This window comes from Cuculus canorus, chromosome 15 (assembly GCF_017976375.1).
Source record: "Cuculus canorus isolate bCucCan1 chromosome 15, bCucCan1.pri, whole genome shotgun sequence".
In the NCBI taxonomy this organism is placed as follows: Eukaryota; Metazoa; Chordata; class Aves; order Cuculiformes; family Cuculidae; genus Cuculus; species Cuculus canorus.
In genome coordinates, this window is record NC_071415.1 from 9875725 (window position 1) to 9901423 (window position 25699).

General features: G+C 63.4%; 2 protein-coding genes across 3 annotated transcripts; one reads left to right on the forward strand and one right to left on the reverse strand.

The window, feature by feature from the left end:
• The first annotated feature begins 256 nt into the window (after positions 1-256).
• On the forward strand, positions 257-11245 carry FLII (FLII actin remodeling protein). The gene is made up of 30 exons (XM_054080464.1): positions 257-374; positions 1311-1421; positions 2546-2617; positions 2766-2846; positions 3800-3885; positions 4015-4176; positions 4276-4379; positions 4464-4639; positions 4722-4879; positions 4983-5067; positions 5357-5504; positions 5623-5753; positions 5870-6082; positions 6163-6342; positions 6416-6498; positions 6578-6652; positions 6891-6974; positions 7040-7211; positions 7289-7393; positions 7587-7778; positions 8138-8326; positions 8408-8547; positions 8713-8938; positions 9096-9250; positions 9379-9439; positions 9527-9655; positions 9734-9840; positions 10084-10189; positions 10306-10371; positions 10555-11245. Exons 1-30 carry the CDS (start codon positions 312-314, stop codon positions 10687-10689), a joined length of 3795 nt encoding a protein of 1264 aa, XP_053936439.1. The 5' UTR covers positions 257-311; the 3' UTR covers positions 10690-11245.
• A 130-nt stretch (positions 11246-11375) lies between these two features.
• LLGL1 (LLGL scribble cell polarity complex component 1) lies at positions 11376-24792 on the reverse strand. Of its 2 annotated transcripts, none has more exons than XM_054081022.1 (23): positions 24637-24792; positions 21713-21810; positions 19503-19584; positions 19314-19429; positions 18723-18881; positions 18484-18646; positions 18256-18391; positions 18115-18169; positions 17818-17975; positions 16763-16980; positions 16583-16650; positions 16131-16284; positions 15238-15342; positions 14727-15019; positions 14492-14645; positions 14261-14414; positions 13894-14177; positions 13351-13615; positions 13128-13242; positions 12943-13037; positions 12717-12840; positions 12534-12613; positions 11376-12310 (listed from the first exon to the last, which is right to left on the reverse strand). In XM_054081022.1, exons 1-22 carry the CDS (start codon positions 24718-24720, stop codon positions 12535-12537), a joined length of 3159 nt encoding a protein of 1052 aa, XP_053936997.1. In that variant the 5' UTR covers positions 24721-24792; the 3' UTR covers positions 11376-12310; position 12534. The 2 variants fall into 2 exon arrangements, with proteins under 2 accessions (XP_053936997.1, XP_053936996.1); XM_054081021.1 differs by having other exon boundaries at positions 19299-19429.
• Between the last annotated feature and the right edge of the window lie 907 nt (positions 24793-25699).

Genomic DNA, 25699 nt, shown 5'->3' on the forward strand with positions numbered 1-25699 from the left:
TGGTTTGTGAGGGGGCGTGGCCTGTGGTGAAGGTTGCGTTGCCTGTGGCTGGAGGCGTGACCTGGTGACGAAGGGTGCCTTGTCTCGCGCTGGGGGCGTGGTCTGTGCGGAAGGGGGCGTGGCCTTACGCTGAAGGAACCCTTGTTTGGCATTATGGGCGTGGTCAGATCGGGGGCGGGACCTGTGTGATGGGGGCGTGGCCTGGCCATGATGTCGCCTTATATTGCGCCTTATATTGGCCTTTGCCGAGGGGGCGTGGCCTTCTGGGGCTCAGAGCCGCCGCCGGGTCCCCCCGCCCTTCCGCCGCCGCCATGGCGGCCACCGGGGTGCTGCCCTTCGTCCGCGGCGTCGATCTCAGCGGCAACGACTTCAAGGTGACGGGAGGGAACCGGGGACGCTTAGTGTGGAGGGGACAGCCCAGACTCGGCCCCCAGCGAGCCTGGGAGCGGCCCTGCAGGGCTCTATCCGGCCTGGCCCGGCCCCGCTGCTGCCCAGGGCGGGTCCCGTCGGGGGAAAATCGGCACCGGCCCCACGGGCACCTTCCCCCAGCCCGTGGGGCCTGGGGAGCCTGGACCCCCAGCTCCCAATCCGATAGGAATGGGGGATCCCAGCCTCCCCAGCTCCAAATCCCTTAGGAGTGGGTGATCCCAGCTCCCCGAGCTCCCAATCCCACAGGACTGGGTGGTTCCAGCCTCCGCCCCCCCCCAGCTCCCCAGTTCCCAATCCCTTAGGAATGGGGGATTGCAGTCCCACCATGTCCCAGTCCCATAGAACTGGACCATCCGAGGTCACCATCCCATAAGACTGGGTGATCCTGCCCCCGGCCCAGCTCCCAGTCCCATAGAACTGGGTGATCCCAGCTCCTGTAGGTCCCAATCCCATAGGACTGGGAGATCCCAGCTCTCAATCCCATAGGACTAGTCGATCCCAGCCCCTTCCCAGCTCCCAGTCCCATAGAACTGGGTGAACTCGGCTCCCCCAGGTCCCAATCCCATAGGACGGGGGAATCCCAGCTCCCATTCCTTTAGGACTGGGCCATCCCAGCTCCCCAGTGCCCAGTCCCATATAAGTGGATGATCCCAGCACTCAGTCCCGTATAACCGGATGATCCCAGCTCCCAGTCCCATGGAACTGGGCAATCCCAGCCTCCCATCCTGTAGGACTGGACAATCCTGTCCTCTCCAGGCCCCAATCCCGTAGGACTGGGTGATCCCAGGTCCCCCCCTGACCACGCAGGGTGGGTCAGGCTGAGGTGCCCAGATCCTCACCCCTCTGGCCAGGTGCTTTCCTCACCCTCCTCCTCCTCGCAGGGTGGCTACTTCCCGGAGCACGTGAAGGCGATGACCAGCCTGCGCTGGCTGAAGCTGAACCGCACGGGGCTCTGCTACCTGCCCGAGGAGCTCGCCGCCCTCCAGAAGCTGGTGAGCAGCTCCTTTCGGGCAGGAAATGGGGCTCGATGGCTCCCACCGGGGCTGCGAGGTCCGACAGGGCCCTGCGCGGTGATGCCTGGTGCCTGCCAGCCTCATGGCTGATCGGCGGATGCTCTGGTGTCTAATAATAGGGCTGAGCTACGACGTGTGGTTGAAATTGGATGCAGGAGCGGTTAGAAGTGGGGCTGAGACAGATTTGTACTGGTTTCCACCTTGTTTTGCTGGAACACCAGACTTAAAAACCATGCTTAGATCCTCTCTCCTTTAATAGAAGAGAAGGGTGAAGGTTTAGTATGAGGACAATTAAGGTTTTGGGGCTTTTTTTCCTCTTCTTGTGCTGAAAGACATAAAAAGCAGCAGCTGGCAGCTGCTTGGCTTTGTTTATAGGGCGGCTCAAATTTTGAGCACAACCAGGCCCTTGGTGGAGTCCACGGCCAAGCTTTGTGTTGGCGGTGCCCAGCAGCACATTATGGGCATCGTTAAATCGGTGTCAGCCCAACACGGCGCTTTAAACGCTGCCAGAAATCCTCGTCACCGTGCTGGTGTGCCCTGCGTGGGCCCTCCAAGCAGGACAAGCCCTCCATGCCGCGCTCCCGCCAGCCCTGGGGGGCCACAGCAGGACTGAAACCTGGTGTCTCACCCCCAGTCTGCCAATTCCTTATTTTCCTGAGCAAGTAACAGCCGAGCTGGTGGTGCTCAGGAGGAAAACAAGATTTCCCCTGGGCTCTTCTCCAACCTTTCCAGTCCCCACATGTCTATCCAGTTCCAGATCACGCAGTGAGAAGTGTTTCCAAGGACTGGGGGTCTGTTTGCTCGGGGACTGGACGGGACAGTCTCAAGCCAGCTCGGTGTCAGCTCAGAACACGCTGAACACTGAAGCAGGGCTGGGGTGTCCCAGCAAGGTCTGCCCCAAGGGTGACCAACCAACTGGTTTGACACTGGGAGCATCCCAGCAGCTTTATGTGGGTCAGGGCTGAGCTCACCCCATGCCCCCACAAGCCTCCCACTCTCCTGGGATCGAGGAGCCCCCAGGTTGGAGAAAGGGCCCGACCACTGTCCCATGCAGCCCTGGCTTCTCTCTCTGCTCACTGGGGTTTGTTGGGGTTTGCCTGCAGGAGCACCTCTCCGTGAGTCACAACAGCCTCACCACGCTCCACGGTGAGCTCTCTGGCTTGCCCTGCCTCCGGGTAAGTGTGCCCCCTCACCTATGTCAGGCATCTTTCGGCCAGATCCTGGCTCTGGGGACACACAAGCATCATCCCTGGCCACGCCAGGGGGCTCAGCAGGTGCAGAGCTGGTGGTGGCTGCAGTCCTGCCTGTCTCTCCCCTTTCCAGGCGATTGTGGCTCGTGCAAACAGCCTGAAGAACTCAGGAGTGCCTGATGACATCTTCCAGCTGGACGACCTCTCAGTGCTGGTAGGTGCAGAGTCTCCTGGGCTAACAGGAGAGCCAGCTGAGACTCTCAGGTGCTGCTCCAGCGCCTCGGTGGGACCCTCTCGGGAAGCACATTGGGGCTGAGGAGCAGCCAGGGGAAAAGTGCAGGGGCGAAATCAGGTGTCAGCACTGCCCAGCTCCCTGTAGAACCCCAGAATGGTCGGGGTTGGAAGGGCCCTCTGGAGCTCATCCAGTCCAACCACCCCTGCTAATGTAGGGCCACCTCAAGCATGTTGCACAGGAACGCATCCCAGTTTGATTACTTGCAGAGGTGGAGACTCCACACCCTCCCTGGGCAGCCTGCTCCTGTGCTCCATCGGCTTCACAGGAGAGAAGTTTTTCGTTGTGTTCAGGTGGATCTTCCCATGCTCCAGTTTGTGCCCACTGCCTCTTGTCGTGTCACTGGGCACAACTGAAGAGTCTGGGCCCCTCCTCCTGACCCCTGCCCTTTAGATAATGATCAGCATTAATGAGATCCCCTCTCAGTCTGCTCTTCTCCAGGCTGAAGGGACCAGGTCTCTCAGCCTTTCTTCATAAGAGAGATGCTCCAGTCCCCTCATCACCTCCTTTGCTGGGCTCTCACTAGTGATTCCTTGTCTTCCTCAAGCTGGGGAGCCCAGAACTGGACGCAGGTGCCCAGGCTGTAACCAGCTTCCCTGCGCCAAGAGCTCCTGTGCCCTTTCAGTGTCTGTTCCTTCCGCCCCCGTGTGTGAGCGCCGAGGCAGCTGCAGGCAGGGGAACCCTCTCGCCATGCCTCCTCTCACGGCTGATGCTGTGATGGATTCCCCACGCGCTCATCCAGCTCTTGGTGGGCACCGAGTCACAGGGCAAGGCGCAGGGTGGCTGTAGGCAGAGGTGCCCCTCGTTTCTCAGGTTTGGGGGGTTTGGATGTGGGACAGAGGGTGATGCTGGCACTGCTCTACCGTTTGCCCCAGGACCTGAGCTACAACCAGCTGACTGAGTGTCCCCGGGAGCTGGAGAACGCCAAGAACATGCTGGTCCTCAGCCTTGGCCATAACAGGTGAGTCCAGACCGCAGCCACGTCCATCCGTCACCTCCTTCACTCTGGGTCCTGCTCTGCCCCTCTTTGAGGGACACCCAGGGCTGGTGCAGGTCCCAGGCAGCCCTAAAGATCCCAATATCCCCACAGCATCGAGACCATCCCCAACCAGCTCTTCATCAACCTAACGGACCTGCTTTACCTCGACCTGAGCAACAACAAGCTGGAGAGCCTCCCGCCACAGATGAGACGCCTGGTCCACCTCCAGACTCTTATCCTCAACAACAACCCCCTCCTGCACGCCCAGCTCCGGTGAGGCCCCGTTTTCCAGGCTGGAGCCCCCAGTGCCGGGACTGGGCTGAGCTCCAGCTCTGATGTCCTCTCTGCCCTGGGGTTCTCCATGGCCCACAGGCAGCTCCCAGCGATGACGGCCCTGCAGACTCTCCACCTCAGGAACACCCAGCGCACGCAGAGCAACCTGCCCACCAGCCTCGAGGGCCTGGTGAACCTGGCAGGTAGGGCCACACAGGGCCTTCTGGGGGCTTTCTCAGTCCTGGCATGAGTCCGGCTGGTGGCATCATCCCATTGTTTTCCCCCAGATGTGGACCTGTCCTGCAACGACCTCAGCCGTGTCCCCGAGTGCCTCTACACCCTGGGCAGCCTGCGACGCCTCAACCTCAGCAGCAACCAGATCACAGAGCTGTCCCTCTGCATTGACCAGTGGACCCAGCTGGAGACCCTCAACCTGTCCCGCAACCAGCTCACCTCCTTGCCTGTATGTAGATTCCCAGATGTGGGGCCCCTTCCTCTGCCTCCATGCTGCTGGATTCCCCCTCACTCTACCATCTCCTTCCCAGTCGGCCATCTGCAAGCTCACCAAGCTGAAGAAGATGTACCTCAACTCCAACAAGCTCGACTTTGATGGGATCCCTTCAGGCATCGGCAAGCTTGCCAACCTTGAGGAGTTCATGGCAGCCAACAACAATCTGGAGCTCCTCCCTGAGAGCCTGTGCAGGTGGGGGAAACACTCTGTCCCCGAGAAGGGATGTGGATGCTCTGTGATGGTGGCAGGGTGTTGCCCTGGCCTGGCCTTTCACCAGCATCCCTGTGTCCCACAGGTGCTCCAAGCTGAGGAAGCTGGTGTTGAACAAGAATCGCCTGGTGACGCTGCCAGAGGCCATCCACTTCCTGACGGACATGGAGGTGAGAGCCCAGCACCTCCTCTCTCGGGCTGGGTCCACCACAGCCTCAGCGTGGGGTGGGATGGGGGAGGTGAGGACAGCAGGGCCTGAGGCCGATAAGTGCAGTCTGGTGCACAGTTCAGCCCAGGTGGTGGATTTGGGGCTCCCTCTGCATCCCTTCACCTCACCAAAGCCCAGGATGCTCCAGAGGTCTCCCATGCTGCTCTCAGTGTTCCCCGGAGCCTTCAACTTCAAGTTGAACTGCTTTGTTCACTTCAAAGCAGTGAGGTCTCCTGTCTCTTCCTCGGCAGATCCTGGATGTGCGCGAGAACCCCAACCTGGTGATGCCCCCGAAGCCGGTGGATCGGACGTCGGAGTGGTACAACATCGACTTCTCCCTGCAGAACCAGCTCCGCCTGGCCGGAGCCTCCCCAGCCACCGTGGCAGCCGCCGCGGCAGGCAAGCGTGCGGGGACGTGGGGAACAAGCCCTGCCTCAAAAGGAGCTGTGCTCCTTGGTGTGCCCCACGTGAGGCAGCGGGACCCTGGCTGCCTCTCACTCTGTCCCTGTGTCCCCAGGGAGCGGCACCAAGGACCCGCTGGCCCGGAAGATGCGACTCCGGCGGCGCAAGGACTCTTCCCAGGATGACCAGGCCAAGCAGGTGCTGAAGGGGATGTCGGACGTGGCCCAGGAGAAGAACAAGATAGAGGTAGCGTCTGGGGTGGCAGAGGAGCCCCGAGTGACACCACGATGGCCCTGGCCCACCCAGGGTGCTGTCAGGGACTTGGTTGCCCCCAGCTTGATGACCTGTTGTTGTCCCTACAGGAGAGCGGGGAGGCAAAGGCACCGGACCTGAAGACACGTCGCTGGGACCAGGGCCTGGAAAAGCCCCAGCTGGACTACTCGGAGTTCTTCAGTGAAGATGTGGGGCAGCTGCCCGGCCTCTGCGTCTGGCAGATAGAGAACTTCGTGCCCACGCTGGTGGACGAGGCTTTCCATGGCAAGTTCTACGAGGCCGACTGCTACATCGTGCTCAAGGTACCCAGGAGGGCTGAGGGTCCCCCACGTCCCCAGCCCAGGGCCGCAGCCATCCTATCTCACACTGCGTCCCTCCCCAGACCTTCCTGGATGAGAACGGCTCCCTCAACTGGGAGATCTACTACTGGATCGGGCAGGAGGCCACGCTGGACAAGAAGGCCTGCTCTGCCATCCATGCCGTCAACCTCCGCAACTACCTGGGAGCCGAGTGCCGCAGCATCCGGGAGGAGATGGGGGATGAGAGCGATGAGTTCCTCCAGGTGAGGCCAACCCCCAGCCCTCCGATAGCCCCCAGCCCTGCTTCTCCCACCCTCACGTCCTCCCTGTCCTCAGGTCTTTGACAACGACATCTCCTACATCGAGGGTGGCACAGCCAGCGGCTTCTTCACCGTCGAGGACACGCAATACGTCACCAGGTACTGCTAGGACCAGGGTCCGGGGGCATGAGTGAGGCAGGTGGTGCCCTACGTCCCACTATGGCTCTCTCTCCCCCAGGCTGTACCGTGTCTATGGGAAGAAAAACGTCAAGCTCGAGCCAGTGGCACTGCGGGGGACATCGCTGGACCCACGGTGAGCGGTGGGAGCAGCCAGGGGACACAGAGTCCTTGCAGGGTCCACACAAGACATTGTAGCTACAGCTCTGGGGTGACAATTGGCTGTGCCAACACCTTTCTGCATGGCTGTGGGTCCAAACCCCACTTGGCAGCCCCAGCAGGGCTGTGCCCTGCTCTGCAAGGACCCCCAGGGTGGGGAGGATGCTCAGAGAACCCCTCTGTCTTGACTGTCCTCTCAAATCTGTATCTTCCAGGTTCGTCTTCCTCCTGGACCACGGCCTTAACCTCTTTGTGTGGCGCGGGAGCCAGGCCACGCTAAGCGGCACCACCAAGGCCAGGTAGGGTTCATTGGGGGCTGGGGGTGCAGGGACCCCACCTGCCTTCTCACCGGCTCCTGCTGCAGGCTTTTCGCTGAGAAGATCAACAAGAATGAGCGGAAAGGCAAGGCGGAGATCACGCTGCTCACCCAGGGCCAGGAGACCCCCGACTTCTGGGAGGTGCTGGGAGGGCAGCCCGAGGAGATCCGGCCCTGTGTCCCTGATGACTTCCAGCCCCCCAAGCCCAAGCTGTACAAGGTGAGGAGCTGCCACCGGCCGTGGGGCTGCCAGGACCCTGCAACCCCTCCTCACCTGTGGCCCTATCCCCTCGGCAGGTTGGCCTGGGCCTAGGCTACCTGGAGCTGCCCCAGATCAACTATAAACTCTCGGTGGAACACAAGAAGAGGCTGAAGGCTGATCTGATGCCGGAGATGCGCCTGGTAGGATGGGATGGGGAGGTTCTCCCAGTCTGACCAGCGAGACTGGTTTCGTGTCCCCTCTGCCTCCAGCTTTGCCCTGGGAGAGGCAGGTTCAGCCAGCGGAGCACGGGTGGGGGATGCTCTGCTCTTCCTGGCATTTTCCAGCATGGAAAGCCCGTGGGTGCCTGACCTCCTTTCCTTGCGATACCCTCAGCTGCAGAGCCTGCTGGACACCAAGAACGTCTACATCCTGGACTGCTGGTCTGATGTTTTCATCTGGATCGGGAGGAAGTCGTCACGGCTGGTGCGGGCGGCGGCGCTGAAGCTGAGCCAGGAGCTGTGCAGCATGCTGCACCGGCCCAAGCACGCCATGGTCACCAGGAACCTGGAGGGCACCGAGTGCCAGGTAGGGCAGCCCATGTGCCCACGAATGGGTAGGAGGTGCCAGGGACACAGCCAGGGGTGCAGACCTCTTGGATGGGGGTTGGGAGTTAGGGAGGGTGCTCTGGTGCGTACCTTTTAGATTTAGATCAGACATTAGAAAGAAATTCTTCATGATGCGGGTGAGGAGGCCCTGGCACAGGCTGCCCAGAGAAACCATGGCTGCCACATCCCTGGAGGTGTTCAAGGCCAGGTTGGATGGGACTTGGAGCAGCCTGATCCAGTGGGAGGTGTCCCTGCCCATGGCAGGGGGGTTGGAATTAGATGATCTTCAAAGTCCTTTCCAACCCAACCCATTCCATGATTCCATGCTCCCTGACTTAGGTGTTCAAGTCCAAGTTCAAGAATTGGGATGATGTCCTGCGTGTAGATTACACCCGCAACGCTGAGACGGTGCTGCAGGAGGGCGGCCTTGCCGGCAAGGTCCGCAAGGATGCCGAGAAGAAGGATCAGATGAAGGCTGACCTCACGGCACTCTTCCTGCCCCGCCAGCCCCCAATGCCCCTGAGCGAGGTAGGGCTGGGGGCCTCCCACTCATCCCCAGATGGTGCTGGGCTGGGTGGTCACTGGCTGACAGAGCACTTGGGCCCACAGGCGGAGCAGCTGATGGAGGAGTGGAACGAGGACCTGGACGGCATGGAAGGCTTTGTGCTGGAGGGCAAGAAATTCGCTCGCCTGCCCGAGGAGGAGTTTGGCCACTTCCACACCCACGACTGTTACGTGTTCCTCTGCAGGTGAGACCAGAGTTGTCCCCTCTCTGGGGCTGCTGTATCACCTCATCCCATCTCCGGACCGCAGCCCTGCTCCATCCCTTCCATCATTTTGCAGTCAGACTTGGTGATCTCCAAGGTCTTTTCCAACCAAACGATGCTGTGATCGCCTCTTGTCCCTGCCCTCAGGTACTGGGTGCCTGTGGAGTACGAGGAGGAGGAAGAGAAGAAGAAGAAGAGTGAAGGCAAAGGGGAGGAGGAAGGTGAAGAAGAGGAGGAGGAAAAGCAGCCAGAGGAAGACTTCCAGTGCATTGTCTACTTCTGGCAGGGCCGGGAGGCCTCCAACATGGGCTGGCTCACCTTCACCTTCAGCCTCCAGAAGAAGTTCGAGAGTCTCTTCCCCGGCAAGCTGGAGGTGATCCCACTGCGCGCTCCTGGGGGGTGACACAGGCATACTCCAGCTTTGCTTCGCTTCTCCCCATTCCCTTTCTGTGCCCCAGGCTAAGGGCAGGGGAGAGCAGCTGGGGCTTGAGGGTGTCCTCACAGCCCTGCTGACACTCACCCCTGGCCAGGTGGTGCGCATGACCCAGCAGCAGGAGAACCCCAAGTTCCTCTCACACTTCAAGAGGAGGTTTGTCATCCACCGGGGCAAGCGGAAGGACAGGGCCAGCCCGCCCCAGCCCAGCCTCTACCACATCCGCACCAACGGCGGAGCCCTCTGCACCAGGTCAGCCCTCCGGCCAGGTTCTCCAGGCCCCGCAGCACCCATGGGTGCCACCCTGCTGGCAGGGCATGTGCTGGTGGGCACATCTGCCTAGTTTCTTGCTGATCCTACCTTGCAGGCTTTTTTTGTAGGTGCATCCAGATCAACACAGATGCCGGTCTGCTCAACTCTGAGTTCTGCTTCATCCTCAAGGTACTGCCCCTGGCTGAGCACCCTCAGGGATGCTCGCCCACGTGTCCTCCTCCCCGCGTGGGCAGCCCTGACTCTGTGCTCTTCCAGGTGCCCTTTGAGAGCACCGACAACCAGGGCATCGTCTACACATGGGTGGGCCGGGCAGCTGACCCAGACGAGGCCAAGCTGGCCGAGGACATCATGAACCACATGTTTGATGACTCCTACAGCAAACAGGTGGGCACCAGGTGACCTGTGTGCTGGCAACCACCAGGGCAGGGACAGCCATCCTCAGCCCTGTCCTCGCCCTCGCAGGTAATCAACGAAGGAGAAGAGCCTGAAAACTTCTTCTGGGTGGGCATCGGGAGCCAGAAGCCCTACGATGAAGATGCTGAATACATGAAGCACTCCCGGCTCTTCAGGTGAGTCCTGGTTGAGGTTGTGCTGCTCCAGGCTGTGCTGGTTCCCTTCCTCCTTGCATCCCTTGGCTACACTGGCCTTTGCCTTGTGCTCAGTCCTTTCAAGCCAGCAGCTCTCCAATGCTTCCATGCCTGGGCATCAGCCAGCTGGAACAGAGCTGCTCCATCATGCCCATTCCTTTGGCACAAGCAGAGTCCAAACAAACTCATGTCTTTGATGCAGTCCCCTTCTGGCTCTCCCTACAGGTGCTCCAACGAGAAGGGCTATTTCTCTGTGTCGGAGAAGTGCTCTGATTTCTGTCAGGATGACCTGGCTGATGATGACATCATGCTGCTGGACAATGGGCGGGAGGTGAGCCAGGGGCACGAGGCTGTCCTGGGGCTGGATCTGGGTCCAGGGGCAGCGTGGCAGGGCCAGATCTGCGAGTGGCTCCATCGGCTGAGCCTGGCTGTGTGTCCTTCCCACAGGTCTACATGTGGGTGGGCACCCAGACCAGCCAGGTGGAGATCAAGCTGAGCCTCAAGGCGTGCCAGGTAGGGCCTCTACCTCGTCCTCGCTGCTGCAGGGGCACAATTTGGGCATGTCCATCACCCCTTGGGGCCCTGATCCTGCGTTCTGCAGGGTGGTGCAGAACTCCCAGCAGCCCCCAGGCTGGGGAGCACCAGCCCTGGAGGTGGGTGAAGGCTGGGGACCCTCACAGCCATGCTCTGCCCCAGGTCTACATCCAGCACATGCGCTCCAAGGATCCCACGCATCCCCGCAAGCTCCGGCTGGTGCGGAAAGGCAACGAGCCCTGGCCCTTCACCCGCTGCTTCCATGCCTGGAGCGTCTTCCGCAAGCCGCCCGCCTAAGGGCCGGGGCTCCCAGTGCTCTGGCTGCGGCGTCACCCCGTGCTGCCGCACGCTCCCAGCCTAACTCTGACCGGAGCTGCTTCGCCCCGAGCTGGGGCCAGTGGGGAGCACTGGGGGTGCACCTCTGTGCTTCCCCCCTTCTCCCAGCACAGGCCCCAGCTCCATCCCCTCCCTTCCTGGGGGGGAATGGAGGGTGGTGGGGGTCCCTATTACACCCAGCTTGGAGCCACCGGTGCCCCAAACCAGTGCCGAGCTCCTCCTGCAGCTGGGGGACGGGAGGGTTGCCCAGTTTGGGTGGGAGGATGCTTTGGTAAAGGGTTCTGGGGGAGGATGAGGTGGGGGTCTCAGCCTTACAGCTCACGCTGCTGTCCTGCAGGATGGACCCTTGGTGGGGCCAACACAGCAGGATCGCATCAATAAAGGCTGCATTTCCCACCCTGAGCTCGTGCCAGGCTCTGCTTGCGCCCATCTCACTCCCAAGCGGGGTCCCCCCTTCCATCCTGCCTCTCTGTGGCTCGGGGATGCTCCAGTACCCACGGCCCAGGCTCCCCCCACGCCTCCAGCCCAGGCAGTTGATATTAAATGCTTTATTTTCAATATTAAAAACCAGTATTTTTAATAACTAAACAATGCTAAATTCATCTTAACAAAAAAAAAAAAAAAAAAAAAATATGGGGTGGGGGGGGGGGTTATACCAGGGACGCTACAGCCCCGAGGGCAGCGCTGCCTCGCTCGGCCCCCCCCAGCCCCACATGTACCGCAAGAGAGCCCAGGGGGGCCAAAACGGCCCCACATCCCCAAAGGGAGAGGAGCAGGTACCAGGCTGGGCCCCGGAGCCGCACAGGGACAGACACCACAGCCCTCCGTGAGGATAAGGCCGGGCTGGGGAGCCCAGGGGGAATTTGGCACAGTGAGACCCCCCCCCCCAGCTCCGGCATCAGGGCCAGGAGCTGGTGTCCCCCCAAATGGCACGATCCCATCCCACATCCCCTGTGGCAGGAATTAGTGTCAGAAAAGAGCAGCAGGCACGGAGCCCAACCTGGAGAATAGCCCTTGGAGAAGCCACTAAGAGAAAAAGGCCACCTGTGACCCCCCCTGTGCCCCCTCCCCGGGCTGCTCAAGCCCCTCTGGTGCCCATCTGTGAGCCAGGGGCTTGGTGCTGCCCACCCCGGGCAGGGGACAGGGCTGTAAACGGCAGGGAGCCAGGCGTGTAAACACAGACCAGGGACTGGGGGGGCTGTGCCGGGGGCTCCTGGACCCCACCCTTCCCCAGGGACCAAAACCAGGGGACGAGGGGGGTCCACGAGTCCCAGCCCTCCCCGTGGAGCCGGAGAAGCAGCAGCATCCGCCGGGAAGGGGCTGTGGAGCACGGAACAGGGACACTCAACCATGTATAAAAAAAGAGTTATCTTCCCCGGGAAGAGTTTGTGCATCCTGGCTCAGGGCCGGCTGGGGGCCAAGAGGCGCAGGGGCAGCGGGGCAGAGCCGGGGGCACCGGCGGCCGGCGCGGGTGTTAGAGAAGAGGAGTCTACGTTACGCAGGGAGGGGGTGCAGGGGGTCCAGTTGAGTCACGCGTCCCGGGAATCCGAGCACTGAGATGGGCAGGAAAAGCCAGAGGTGCCTGTGGGTGACACAAACCCTGAGAAGGGGACCCAGGGGGACACACTGCTCCCCACTCTGCCCCAGGACCACAGCCCCATCCTCCTTGCGATGGATGGGGACGCCACAGCACAGCATTGGGGTCCAAACCCCGCAGCATCCCAAGGTTTGCAGTCAGAGACGCATCCCCACCGTGGTGCGAGACCACCCGTGCCCAGCGTGAGGACCACCAGCCCCACACGTACCTCACTTGATAAGGATCCCCGCGGGTCGGGCCTCCTCCTCGCTGGCATTCCTCAGGTTCCTCTCAGCCTCCTCCGAGGACCTGGGGCAGAGCAGGGTGAGGGGCAGCCGGCAGCACCACCGTGGCCTCTCAGCCCTGGCCACAGTGGCCATGGGTGCTGGTTATGCCATCCCCCACCACTCACGCCAAGAAATCCTTCACTTCCTCCACGGTGATGTCCCCAGTGGTGTCCAGCGGGTTCTCCATGCTGCTGTTGGGGGAGTCGATGGGGCCGGGTGAGAAGGCGGCGAAGTGCTCCTCAGGCGATCCTGGGGAAACACAGGGATGAGGAGCAGCCATGCCACAGGGCCAGTCCAGAGCAGGGCCCACAGGGACGCGGTGGGCACGGCGGGGACAGGGTGATCGCTCACGGTCACTGTCGGTGGGGGAGTGTTGGTCCTCGGGGCTGCGTGGGATGTGGGTGCCGTTCGCCTGCGGCAGCTTCGGTGTCGCCGTTAAGCTGTTGCTGGAAGGAAAGGCGGGAAGTTACTGCCAGAGCCGGGTGTACAGGGGAACAGCCGTAGCAAAGTCCCCACAGCCCCAGGACATGTCCCACCTGAGGCAGGAAGTGTCCTGGAGCCGGGCGACCTCCAGCCGGCACAGCGGCTCCGTCACGTTCCTGGCACTCAGCGAGAAGCGCTCGAATTCGGATGGCGAAATTAGGTAGAAACCTAGAGGAGGACAACAAAGACCCTCAGGGGCCACTCGTGGGGCTGCAGCTGGAGGTGATGACCCACCTAGAATGGACATCACACCTAGCACAGGGCTGGTGCCCTCACCTTGGCCATGCTTGGTGAAGACACAGGAGGCGATGCCACTGATGTCCTCCTTGCGGATGCAGCTGTAGTGGACTTGGGGCCGCAGGCCGGGCACGGTGAAGATGTGGATGTCGCCCAGGTTGGTGAGACAGGCCAGGCAGTTCTCCAAGCGCTCCTCGGAGCCGGCACTGGCCAGGCTCACCAGGGCCACCTTCCGCACTCGGCAGCCCTCGTGTGCTGTCAGCTTGAACTTGGTCTTGGCACTCACTTTGGGCAGCGTGAAGACCTGGGGTTGGGAGAGAGAAGCCAGTGGGGATGGGAACCTGCAGGGTCTTGGGGGGCAACTGAGCAGCTTCCCACCACGTGAAGCCTTGGTAAAGGGCAGGACCTTCCCCTCAGAGCCACCAACCTGGGGACAAGCATAGGAGTGCCCCAGGACCCGGCCAATCACACCAACCCTGTATGTGCACCTAGGGTGATGGGGACACCCAGAGAGGACACGGGACATGTTGTGGGTGGTGGGTTCCATCCCCGCTGCACGGCTGTGCCAAGACCCACTCTCACCTTGAACTGCTCCTCAGAAGAGATGAGCATGGAATGGCTGCCCTGCATGTCAGGGGCCTTGGCCAGGTCCCGTGACACCTCGTAGGGCTCAGGCAGGGGGTTTCCCCGCCCGTCCAGCACCGCAATGGCCACCACCGGCGCCCGATGCATCAGCTGGATCTCCTTCCCCAGCACCGCCTCCACCGCCCGCTCTGAAAACTTCTCCTGTGATGGCACCTCCAGGGCGTAGGCGAACACCGAGCCAGAGTTGGTCCCTGCCCACATCGTGGGGCCGTGGTGGGCAGCTGCGAGGATGGGACAACATCAGAGCCCTCTCCCCATGGCACGGCCCCAGCGCGGGGGCTTTTCCCAGGGAAGGGGCACTCACCGTCACGGAGGAAAGTATCAGCGAAGTAAAGGCATCGAACCACCCCCGAGAGCGAGTCGTCAGCCGAGCGGGGCTCGATCCGCCGCTGCACGGGCGTCATCTCCACCTCGGGGGGTCCCGCCTGCTCGGCCAGCTGCGCATTGGCCTCCTGCACCTGGCGAGGGGGACATGGGGTCAGCCCCGGCCCGGTGGGGACGAGGAGCAGCCCTGATGTCACTGCTTCCTGCCCACCTTGCTGGAGGGGCTGCTGGCATTGAGCCTCTTCTTGCCGGACACACGGCTCTTGCGGATACGGCGGAAGGATTGCCGCAGGGACTTCTTGAGAGACTTCACGCGGGACAGGGGCCCCTCCATGGCCAGCGAGTCGTTGGGGTGCAGCGTACACCTGCGGGCACCGATATTGCTCAGCGCACAGACCCCCACCACGGCGCTTCAGGGCAGCCCTGGCACCAAGATCCCCCCTTACCTGGCCAGCACGGGGTTGCGCCGGTAATAATCAAAGAGCCCAAAGCCGTGGCTGGTGCCGAAAGCCACGAGGTTCCACTCGGAGTGGAGGGTGACGGCAGTGACGGCGGCGGGGGGCACGCACTGCACCAGCACACTGGGCTGGAAGCCGGGCGCAAAGGGCAAGGGGCCGTTCCTGGGGGCCAGCCGGTCATGGCCCTTCCAGGTGAAGCCCTCGCGGTCCTGCAGCAGGTCCACCGTGGCCACGCTCACCGCGTGCTCCGACTTCTCATCATTCAGCTCCATCACCAGCACCTGCAGGGGACAAACATGAACAATAGGGGACACATGCTGGAACCCCTTCCCCCGGGACAGCCGACCTGCTGCAAGCCGGAGGCTAAACCCTTATGATATGAGCTCTCCATGGATGGGCATGGGGTCTGCAGGACTTGTAGCCTCCCCTGTGTTGCACCTCCCCAAGGAGGGAGCCGAGAGGTGCCTGGTAGCGCCCGCTCTGCCCCTCACCACCCTACCTGCCCCGCCGTGCCGGCCACCACCATCTTGGCTGTGTACTTGCAGAGAGCGATCTTCTGCACGCCCAGGCGTGGGTCGTCGCTGTAGGGATCAAAGCAGCCAACCTGTGGGAAGAGGGGGTTCAGGGGCCTTCATACAGCTGCAGGGCAACCCCCAGTGCACCCCCACATCCCCCCCACCAGCTGGCGGGCACTGGGTGCGGCGCACGGGCTGCTCTGGGCATCGCGCCCGGGAAAGGTCTGTCCCCACGTGTCTCCTCGGCTCTCCCCCCGCGTTGGGGCAGACAGGCAAGACGGGGAATGTGGAACAAGCATCCCTTGTGTCCCCACAGGCGTCACAGGGCAGCTGTGCCCTGAGCTGGGGGACACGTCCCCGGGGCACAGCCGGGATGGCTCCGGCGGGTGCAGCCCCCACAGACGCCTCTGGGCTTGTGCCCCCCCAGTCCACGGCCAGCAGAGACTGGGGAGTGCTGGGGTCTGCAGGAGCATCCGAGTCACGGCACCAGGCTCTGGGAGACCTTAGAGCAACCTCCAGTACTGAAAGGGGCTCCAGGAAAGCTGGGGAGGGGCTCTTGATCAGGGAGGGCAGGGATAGGATGAGCGGGAGCAGTTTTCGGCTGAAAGAGGGGAGATTGAGATGAGATTTTAGGAAGAAATGTTTTCCTATGAAGGTGAGGAGGCCCTGGCCCAGGCTGCCCAGAGCAGTGGTGGCTGCCCCATCCCTGGAGACATTCAAGGCCAGGTTGGATGGGGCTTTCAGCAACCTGATCCAGTGGGAGGTGTCCCTGTCCATGGCAGGGAGGTTGGAATTAGATGATCTGGATGGGCTTTGGGGTCCCTTCCAACCCAAACCATTCCAGGACTCTATGATCCCCTCACCGCAGGGACCTCACCTTGCGGAAGGGCGGCCACTCCTCCTCACCCGCCTGGTTGAGGCTGTCGTTGTGCTCACAGTCTGTCTGGAAGATGCTGGCAGTGCCCAGCTTATAGAGGGGCTTCAGGGAGACCCCCGAGGCGTCCCAGAACCGCACCGTGCCGTCCTCATGCCTGGGGTGGGGACAGGGAGGCCCTGTTAGCGCAGAGCCCTGACATCTGCCCAGCAAACAAGAGCTGCCTGTGTGTGGCAGCCACTGTGCCAGGAGGCAGGGGACAATGCCACGGGTGACACACTTGCTTGGCCATCATCTGAATGAGATGGGGGCATCCCACTCAAGAAGAGTGGCTGGACCCCCCCGCACCCCATCCCACTCCCCCACTGCAGGAAGGGACTGAAGATGTGTTCCCCTCCCACCCTTCAGTACATTTCGGGTTTCCCAGGCCTCCTCCCCACTGCCAGGCCACTCACCCCGTGAGGAGAAGCCCCCTCTGCGTGGGCTCCTGTGCCAGGTTCTTTCCCCCATCGATGGGCCAAGCCTGGAGGGAGGGATGGAGAGATTGAGCCCATCCGCAGGGAGCAGGAGTGTCACCCCTCCACCCATCCTGGGGGATTTTGAGATCCCCTCTCTCCACCATCCCCATCACTCACCGCAGAGGAGAGCCGGGGACTCTGCTGCTCACCGGCGCTGACGATCCTCTCCCAGAGCTTCAGAGGCACGTTGGAGACGTGGCAGGAGCAGGTGATGGCAGAGGAGTGGAGCGGCGCCAGATACGGGGCAGGGATGGTTGGCCAGCCCGGCGTCTGGAGGTCGATGGCCACCAGCTCTTCCTCCACCAGCACCACGAGGGCACGGGGGTTTTCAAAGCCTGGGAAGTGGGGAGACAGCTGCTGCTAGCGGCTATCATAGAATCATGGGATGGTTTGGGTTGGAAGGGACCTCAAAGCCCATCCAGTCCCACCCCACTGCCATGGGCAGGGACACCTCTCACTGGATCAGGGGCTCCAAGCCCCATCCAACCTGGCCTTGAACACCTCCAGGGATGCAGCAGCCACCACTGCTCTGGGCAACCTGGGTCAGGGCCTCCCCACCCTCACAGCAAAACATTCCTCCCTAAGATCTCACCTCAATCTCCCCTCTTTCAGCTGAAAACCCCTCCCCTCCTTGTCCTACCCCTGCACTCCCTGACCAAGAGCCCCTCCCAAGCTTTCCTGGAACCCCTTTCAGTGTTGGAAGCTGCTCTAAGGTCTCCCTGCAGCCTTCTCTTCTCCAGGCTGAACAATGCCAAACTCTCTCAGCCTGTCCTTGCACGGGAGGTGCTCCAGTCCTCACATCATCTCCACGGCCTCCTCTGGACTGAAACAGCTCCATGTCCTCCCTGTGCTGAGGACTCCAGGACTGGACACAGGACTCCAGGTGGGGTCTCACCAGAGCAGAGCAGAGGGGCAGAATCCCCTCCTTCTCTGCTGCTCCCACTGCTTTGGTTGCAGCCCAGGACATGGTTGGTTTCTGGGCTACAAGCACACTTTGCCGGCTCACGTTGAGCTCCTCATCCTCCAGCACGTCAAGTCCTTCTCCTCAGGGCTGCTCTCCATTCTCCATCCAGCCTGGATTTGTGCTTGGGATTGTCCTCACCCAGGTGCAGGACCTTGCACTGGGCCTTTTTGACCTTCATGACGTTACCTCCCACCCCAGCAGGACATACCTCCCTCGGCCACCTTGGCACTCTGCACGGTGAAGAAGTCGATGACGCGGGAGGTGAAGTCCAGCGTGGCCAAGGTCTGGCCCTGCAGCACGCTGACACAGTGCCGGTCACCGTAGCTGGCTCGCGGCATCCCCCCACTGAAGATGATGAAGGGGTTCCTGAGGGGATGAAGCAGCCTCCATCAGACCCCGGACCACGCAGAGCATCCTGCCCACAGCCCTGCGCCCCCTGAGCCTGTCACCAGCCCAGCTGCTGGGGGGTTGACACCGGAGCAGTCCCCGTGCCGCAGGGACGTACCCCGACTCACAGGTCCGCCAGAGAATTTTGCTGATGGCTTTGCAAGGGAATGGACCTGGAAGAAAAATATTGACACCGTGGTGTCAGCGCTGGCACCGGGATGGGGTGAGGAACCCCCAACCCCAAAACCCCTCCCCGTACCATAGGGGATGGTGGACATGACAGGCTGCTGGGTCCTCTGGCCGGCGCTGCTCACCGCCCACACCATGTACCCACCGTCGCTGTGGGAGCTGATGATGCTCTTCCCGCTCTGCTCCCAGGCCAGGCTCTCAAGCTGCTGTGGGGGCACACAGGGGGGTTCAACACCGGAGATGGGACGGGGACACGAGCGAGGCTGCAGCCTCACCAACCCCTTGCCATTCCCTGTACCTGGTTCCCCAGGAAGAGGTGCTGGACGGTGCGTGTGCTCTGCTCCCACAGGACCACCAGCCCCCGGCTGTACCCGATGAGGAGCTGACTGCTGTCGCGTGGGTGTTCCTGGATGGACTCCACCGGCCCCAACGCCTTCCCGCAGCGGTAATCATCGGGAACACTGCATGCGGGGGACACAGAGGGGTCAGGGAGGGCTGGGAGTGGTGGGGAGGGGGTGCGGGGCCGGTGAGGCTCACCTCTGCAGGATCTCATCTGGGAAGAGGGTTTTGTCCTCCAGCAACACCAGAGCGGGCAGGGCAAGAAAATACACGGCACCACCCTCAGTGCCCAGGCAGGCCACCGCGCCAGCAGACGTCGGCAGGACCACCGTGACCCGTGTGATGCCAGGGGAGCAGCTGGAGAGGGGAAGAAGGGGATGTCAGCCCTGTGCTGGGTCAGGGCGAGCGGTGGAGAGACCCCAAAGTCCCCTGCTCAGTGCTCTGCTTGGACCGAGAGGCAGAAGCTGCATCTCCATCAACCCAGGAGGACGGGACAGGGCCAGCCTCGGCACTAACAGCAGTTAGAGCCATTCATCACCCCTGCCAGCACCTACAAAAAGCCCAGGGCTGCATTTCCCTCCCCCTGCAGCTTCCCAGTTGGGATCAGAGGAGCATCCCAGCAGGGAAACAACCGCCACCGAGGAGACCTTGGCTGCCATCTCACTCCGAGCAGGGACGGCTACTCCCACGCGCCATTCCCAGGTGGCAGCGGTATCGCTCCCAGCCGCAGCCCCACACAGGGGAGCAGCTGAGGACCCCCCTGCAGGCAAGTACTTAGCGCTGTCGGACCCTGGGCGTCCCGGGAGGCCGAAGCTGCGGGTCTCTTCCAGGTGGGAGCAGCCCTCCTTCTCACAGACCTCCCAGAGGTGCAGCGTGTTGTCGTCCAGCAGGGAGAGGAGCCAGCCCTGGGGGGAGAGCAGCGGGGTGGGTGGGGGGTCAGGGGGCTGCTGCCAGCCCCCCCCCAGGACACCCACCTACCTGACCAGGGAGAAAGTGCAGCTGGGTGACGGTGGCCGTCTCCTTGTGCAAGCCTGTTAGCTCCACACCCGGTGCGCCATATCTGGGAAGGCCGTCAAAGAAACAACAAGGGTAGAGTCCCCCCCACCCCGGCAAACCCCTGGACCCCCCAGCTTCCCTCCGAGATCATAGTTCTGCAAGCAGGAGCCAGTGTAGCTCTGCGTCCCTGGTCAGAGCCAGGGCTGGGCATCCCTGGCAGCATCCCACGCGAGAGCCAGCATCGGTACCATCACTGGCATCCAACCAGGATGCCCCGGGACAGGATGTGGCTGGAGTGGGTGTGAGAGGGTCAGGCCAGCTCCTGCCCTCTCACACCCTCTTCTTCCTCAGCTGCAGGGCCGTGGCCATGCAGAGGCGCTGGCACCTCGGCCAACCCGGCACACACCAGCAACAGGGTGGGGTTCAGCATGCGCCGGCACAGCCTCACTCACCCGACTGGTCCCGGCTCCTCCGCTGGCGACGCTGCTCAGCAGGAACCGGGGCAGAACCCACGCGGCAGCTCCAGCACCACACGGTGCACCCCGACCTGTCACCTCCCTGACACCCAGTGCACTGCCTCCCCCAGCGTGGTGTCACCGGCACAGCTACGGCTCAGCGCATCGTGTGCCGGGGCTTTCTGCCCGCGGGCCCCTGTGGTCCCCATCCCTGGCCACCCCCATGTGCCCTCGGCACAGGAACCGGCCCAGTGGCTCTGCCCGGACCAACAGGCAGGAGCTGTCTGGCAGCGCTGGGCACCGGCAGAGCCACGCCAGAGCCGCCAACGTTTTGGGCACGCAGGCAACTCTGGATGCTGCAGGGATGGGGGTCATCGCCCATCTTTGCTTGTCCTGGGGCCAAACCCCACACAAAATGCCCTTTCTCCACTCAAAATGGTGTTGCTGGCCAAAGGCAGGCAAGCCTTGGGGCAAATGGCCAAGGAATGCCGTTGGCACTGGCTCACCGCCATGGGGGTCCAAGCCCTGGTGCCCCTACCAGTCCTGGGGGATCCCCCAGGCCATGGCAGCCCCTCAATACTGGGCTGTCTGCAGCCTGATCCGCCCAGCCCGGCCGAGGTGCACCCATGGGTGCCCCCACTAACCAGTAGCACCAGTCAGGCCAGCTCTGGCTGTCACATCACCCGGCCCCCGCTTCCCCAGCACTGGGAACCTCCAGAAGCATCTTCCCGGTGGTTGCCGGGTCACTTGGGCACCGGCCACGGTGCCAGCCTCAGGCACAGCACCGCAGGCAGGACCGTGTCACCCCGAGCTGGGTACCACCCCAAAAGCATCCCTGCAGAGGATGCGCAGGCACTGCAGCCCCTCACAACGGCAGCTCCGTGATCTCCAGGGAGCTTCAATCCCAGGGTGGCCACAGCCTGCGCCCCACGGCGAGGCGGCCGAGCGGAGCGGCCGGCGACATCGCAGCCGGGCTGGCACTGGGGCGGCCCCCAGCAGAACAAAACCACGCCATCTTTGTGCTCGGGGAGGCAGCGAGACGCCAACCTGGGGGAGGGGGAGCGCAGTTTGGCCCCTGCTTTGCTCTGACCCCAACCCCGATCCGGGCGCAGCCGCCCCCGCGTCCCCCTCCCCGCACACCCACCCGCATTCCTGCGGCGCGGGGCCCCCGAGCGCGGCCGCATCCAGCCCTGGCCGCCTGCCAGCAGCCCTCTGAAGTCTCCCTGCACGCCACCGGCAACAAAGCCCAGCCGGGGCCCGCGCTGTCATCATTGTGTCGTGTGTCCCCCCAGCCCCCAACTCGGGACTGGGCTCAGTGCCTGCTGCAGCCCCTCACCCTGGCGTCAGGCTGGCCAGAGGCCCCGCAGCCCCTTCAGGGGTTGACATGGCAGCCACTGCGTTGCCCCCCAAAAGGCGGCACTGCCAAGGCAAGAGTCCCCCAGGAGAAGGGGAGTGACACCGGGAAGCACCCCCATTCCAGGATGCTGCCCGGAACAGCCGATCCCGCTGCTCCCTTGGCATTCCAGGCAAGGCAGGGTTTTCCTCCGGCCCCCCCTTCCCAGCCCAGCTGCAGCCCAGCTGGACAGAGGGACGGACGGACGCCGGCAGAGCGGAGGAATGAGGCGCTGCCAGATGAGCCAGCAGCACGGCCACGTCTCCCAGCATCCCCCGGGATGGGGTGGCTGGGGGCGTTTGGGGGGGTCCTTACCTCCAGTCCTTGGAGGTGGAAAAGGATACAGCTTCACAGCTCCTGCCTTGGTCCCGATGGCCATCACGCGCAGGACAGGGTCGTAGGCCAGGGCGCTGGGCTGGCTGGGGAAGCCGTGCTCCACCGTCTGCCATGGGCACAGGCAGGTCAAAGCCGGGACCCCCAATCCTAGAGTCCCCAATACCCCCCCAGCCCCCTCTCGCCTCCATCGCTCCATCGCACAGCCCACAGCCCGAGCTTCACCCCCACGATGGAGGAGCAGAACAACTCTGCCTCGTCCCCCACTGCCACCAAGGGGGTCCTGGGGAGTGGGACATCATCCTCACCCAGTTTCTACCTGGTACCTCAAACCCAGCAGCCACATCAAGAGTCCCAGTTTGCCCACCCGCTGGCATCTTCAGGAAGGGTCCCCCCACCCTAAGGGTGCGGATGCCCCAGGAGGGGCAGGTGGGCTCCAGCTCAGCCCTGCGGGCAAGCAGAACCCCCACCACGACATACCAGGGGTCTGCGGTGCTGGGCGGCAGAACCAGGTGAGCGGGACCCACCAGCGGCAGGAGTGTCCCCACCGGAGCCACGTGCCGCCCGCGGGCACCTTCCCAAGGGAGACCTGACAGCATGCCCGGACTCGCAGGGTGGGGAGAGGCTGCCAGCCTGGCAGCGGGGAGCACGGGGGGCACCCACCGCCCCGGCCGGCGGCAAGGGAACCGCAGGACTCCTGGGGGAGCAGCCCCGCGGGCAGCTGGGTTCTGTGGCGACGGCGCGATCAGACGATACAGAGGTGCCGGAGCCAGACTGGCCGGATCCTGACCCGCTCCCTTTGTCTGGGGCGGCCAAGAGGCGCACCGGGGTGGCTTTTGACAGCCGTTGGCACAGCCACCATCACCTCTTGGCTCCCACTCCTCTCCAAAGGGCCACCTCCCAAAGCATGCCAGCATCCCCAGCGCATCCAGGGGGTCCCAGCCAGCTCGGGGGCGAGTTAGGGGTGATCTCTCCGACCCTACAGTGTCCCCCGTGCCAGGTCACGCCAACCCCCCTGGATGCTGCACCAGAGGACGGTGGCAGGAGCTGGGATGCCAGCAGCAGGGAGACATTCCGGTGATGCTTTGGGCCGAGGACCAACACAACGACCCCTACACTCCCTAAAAGCATCCTCCCAGCTTCCCTGCATCCCAAGCCCCAGATGGGGGTCCCGACTCGCAGCCCCCCATGTAGAGCCCTTCCTCCCGCTCAGCAGCGGGGCCGCATCCGGCAGCCTGTGCTGGCCCGGCCAAGGTGCGCTCCCGGCCAAATTACAGCAAATCCCAGCAGATCTGGAGCTCGGGAGGAAAAACAACCGTTAATGGGAGGCAGGTGGGCGGCCGGCAGCTCCAGTGCCGCGCTGGCCACAGCAGGGCTGCTCTCCGGCCCCCCAGGACGCCCCACCAGGCACGGACCCCCAGAACACCTGCTTGGGCAGGATTTGGCTGCGGGACTGTGCTCCCCAAAAACGAGGGGCTCCAGAAGGGCTGAGCCTCGCAGCTCAGCCAGCGGTGATCTGGGGTCTTGTGCCGGGGCGGTGGGTGCCAGTTGTGATCCCCCACCATTCAACACCCCAACATCTCCAGCCTGGCCGTGCCGCGGGGCAACGCTGGGGGTCCCCAGTGCCCACCGTGAGGGTGACACCAGAGCCAGGATGGACAGACGGACAGAGTCTGGGCTCAGCTGGGGCAGGAGGGGGCCCTGGGCAGGAGCATAGTCCCAACGCCATGGGGCTCCCAGGATGGGGCACCCACCGGCACAGCCCAGCCGATACGCTGAGGGTCCGGCATGTGGGAGTTGGGGATCCCTCTCTGGTCATTTGATGAGCCTGGGGGATCCCCACACCATGTGGGGGGAGCAAACTCCACGTTACTGATTCCCCCAACTCACCAGAAACACAGCTTTGGGGTGTCCAGGGATCCCAAGATCCCAGAGACACAGCTTTGGGGTGACAAGGGAACCCAAGAACTCCAGAGACACAGCTTTGATGTGTTCGATCCCAGAGATACAGCATTGAGGTGTTCGGGGACCCCAAGATCCCAGACCCGGGAGTCACCGTCACAGCCTTTCCTACCGACACAGGAGGTCTGGCCCCCGTGGGGGTGCGGGGGGCTGAGCCCCCCAGAGGGGGATGTTCCATGGAGGTTGTGGGGACACACACACACGGGATGTCCCAAAACACTGCCGCCAGAAGGCGAGGGCGGGGGGCAGGGGGACGTCGCACATGGGGGGGTCTCAACAGCCACCCGTCGGGGAGCCCCCCTGCCTCACCGGGGGTCCCGGTACAGACCCCTAGAAGGGTGGGAGCCCTCGGGACGCCTCCACCCGGGGGTACCACCGCCGCGGTGACCGGGGCATCCCGGGGCATGGCTCCGTGCCCCCGGGTGCTCCTCGGTACGGGGCGGGGAGGGGGAAGGCACCACCGGGGGGGCTGCCCGTATCCGCACCCCGGTACGGGGGCTCCCCTCCACTCCCCGGTCGATCTCCGTTGCCGCCTCTCCCCGGGTGCTGCCGGTGGTCGCTTTCCCCTCCCAAACCAGGTGGCTCCCGGTGGTCGCCTCCCTTCACCCACAGTCGCTCCCGGTGGTTGCTTCCCCCCACCCCGCTGTTGCCTCCAGTTGCCGCCTCCCCGTGGTCGTTTCTCCCCCCACCAAACCCCGGTGGCTCCCGGTTGCCACCACCACTGCCCGGTTGCCGCATCCCCCCTCAACCCCGGTGGCTCCCGGTGGTCGTTCCCCTCCCCGGCTGCCGTCTCCCCCCGATGGCTCCCGGTTGTGGCTTCCCCCCAATCCCGGTTGCTGCCGGTTGCTCTCCGTTGCCGCCGCCCCCCCGGTGGCTCCCGGTGGTCGCTCCCCTTCGCTCCGCGGGTGCTCCCGGTTGCCGCCCCCCCCCTCCACCCCCGTTCCCGCCGCCGCGTTTCCGGGCCGGGTCGCACCTTGCTGAAAGCGAAGAGGTCGTGGCGGAGGCGGTCGCGGTGCGGGTCGCCGCCGCCCTGCCGCCGGAACCGAAACTTCATCATGGTGGAGCCGGTCTCGGTGCCGGTGCGGGTCGCGGTCCCGGGGGGAGGGGGGCGGTGCGGGTCCCGGTGCGGTGGGGGGGCGGTCCCGGTGCGGGTCCGGGTGCGGGATGGGGGGGGGGGTCCCAGTCCCGATGCGGGTCCCGAGCGGGAGGAGCGGTCCCGGTGAGGGATGGGGGTCCCCGGTCCCGGTGCGTCGGTCCCGGTCCCGGTGCGGGATGGGGGGGTCCCGGTCCCGGTGCGGGTCCCCGTCCCGCCGCGCGCCGAGCCCGGGCAGCGCCGCCGCGGGGGGGCGGGGAGGGCGGCACGTGACTGACGGCGCTCTCGGCCAACCCGAACCCGGCCCCGCCCTCTCGTTCTGCGCATGCGTCGCCGCGGGGGTTGATGGGAGTTGTAGTTTTCTTCGGCTCAGACGCCCTCTGCGGGCGCCTCATTGATTAATGCTCCTTGTCCCGTCGTCCCCTTTTCGCCTCTCTCGGTTTTTCTCCCCGGGGAGGGCACCCGCAGGCAGCTCATCCCGGGCACGGCCCCCCCCACGGGCCCCACAGACATGGGGTGTGTCAATCACTGAATCGTTTGGTTGGAAAAGAGCTTCGAGATCAACTATCCACTGCTAAACCACCCCTGAGTACCTCCTCTGCCTGGCTTTTAAACCCCTCCAGGGATGGGGACTCCAGAGCCTGGGAACCCTTTCCGTGAATAAGTTTTTCCTGATATCCAATCTAACCCTCCCCTGGTGCAACTTGAGGCCATTCATTCTCATCCTGTCACTTGTAACCAAGAGACCAACACCCCCTTCACCACAACCTCCTTTCAGCCATGACCCCTCCATCTCCTCCCTGCTAAACAACCCCAGATCCCTCAGCCGCTCCCAGAATCCCATGGCTCCAGCCCCTTCCCCAGTTCCGTTCCCTTCTCTGGATGCACTTCAGCCCCTCAATGTCCTTCTTGTAGTGAGGGATCAAAACTGAACCCAGGATTC

What these genes read in the sequence shown, in the direction of transcription:
- FLII (XM_054080464.1), top strand. Translation starts at nt 312, where the DNA reads ATGGCGGCCACCGGGGTGCTGCCCTTCGTCCGCGGCGTCGATCTCAGC. An exon ending in CTCAGCCTTGGCCATAACAG is followed by an intron (nt 3,886 to 4,014) that starts GTGAGTCCAGAC and finishes ATATCCCCACAG; the next exon opens with CATCGAGACCATCCCCAACC. An exon ending in CTCCTGCACGCCCAGCTCCG is followed by an intron (nt 4,177 to 4,275) that starts GTGAGGCCCCGT and finishes CATGGCCCACAG; the next exon opens with GCAGCTCCCAGCGATGACGG.
- LLGL1 (XM_054081021.1), bottom strand. Translation starts at nt 24,720, where the DNA reads ATGATGAAGTTTCGGTTCCGGCGGCAGGGCGGCGGCGACCCGCACCGC. An exon ending in CAGGACACTTCCTGCCTCAG is followed by an intron (nt 13,038 to 13,127) that starts GTGGGACATGTC and finishes CTTTCCTTCCAG; the next exon opens with CAACAGCTTAACGGCGACAC. An exon ending in CTCCCCCACCGACAGTGACC is followed by an intron (nt 12,841 to 12,942) that starts GTGAGCGATCAC and finishes GTGTTTCCCCAG; the next exon opens with GATCGCCTGAGGAGCACTTC.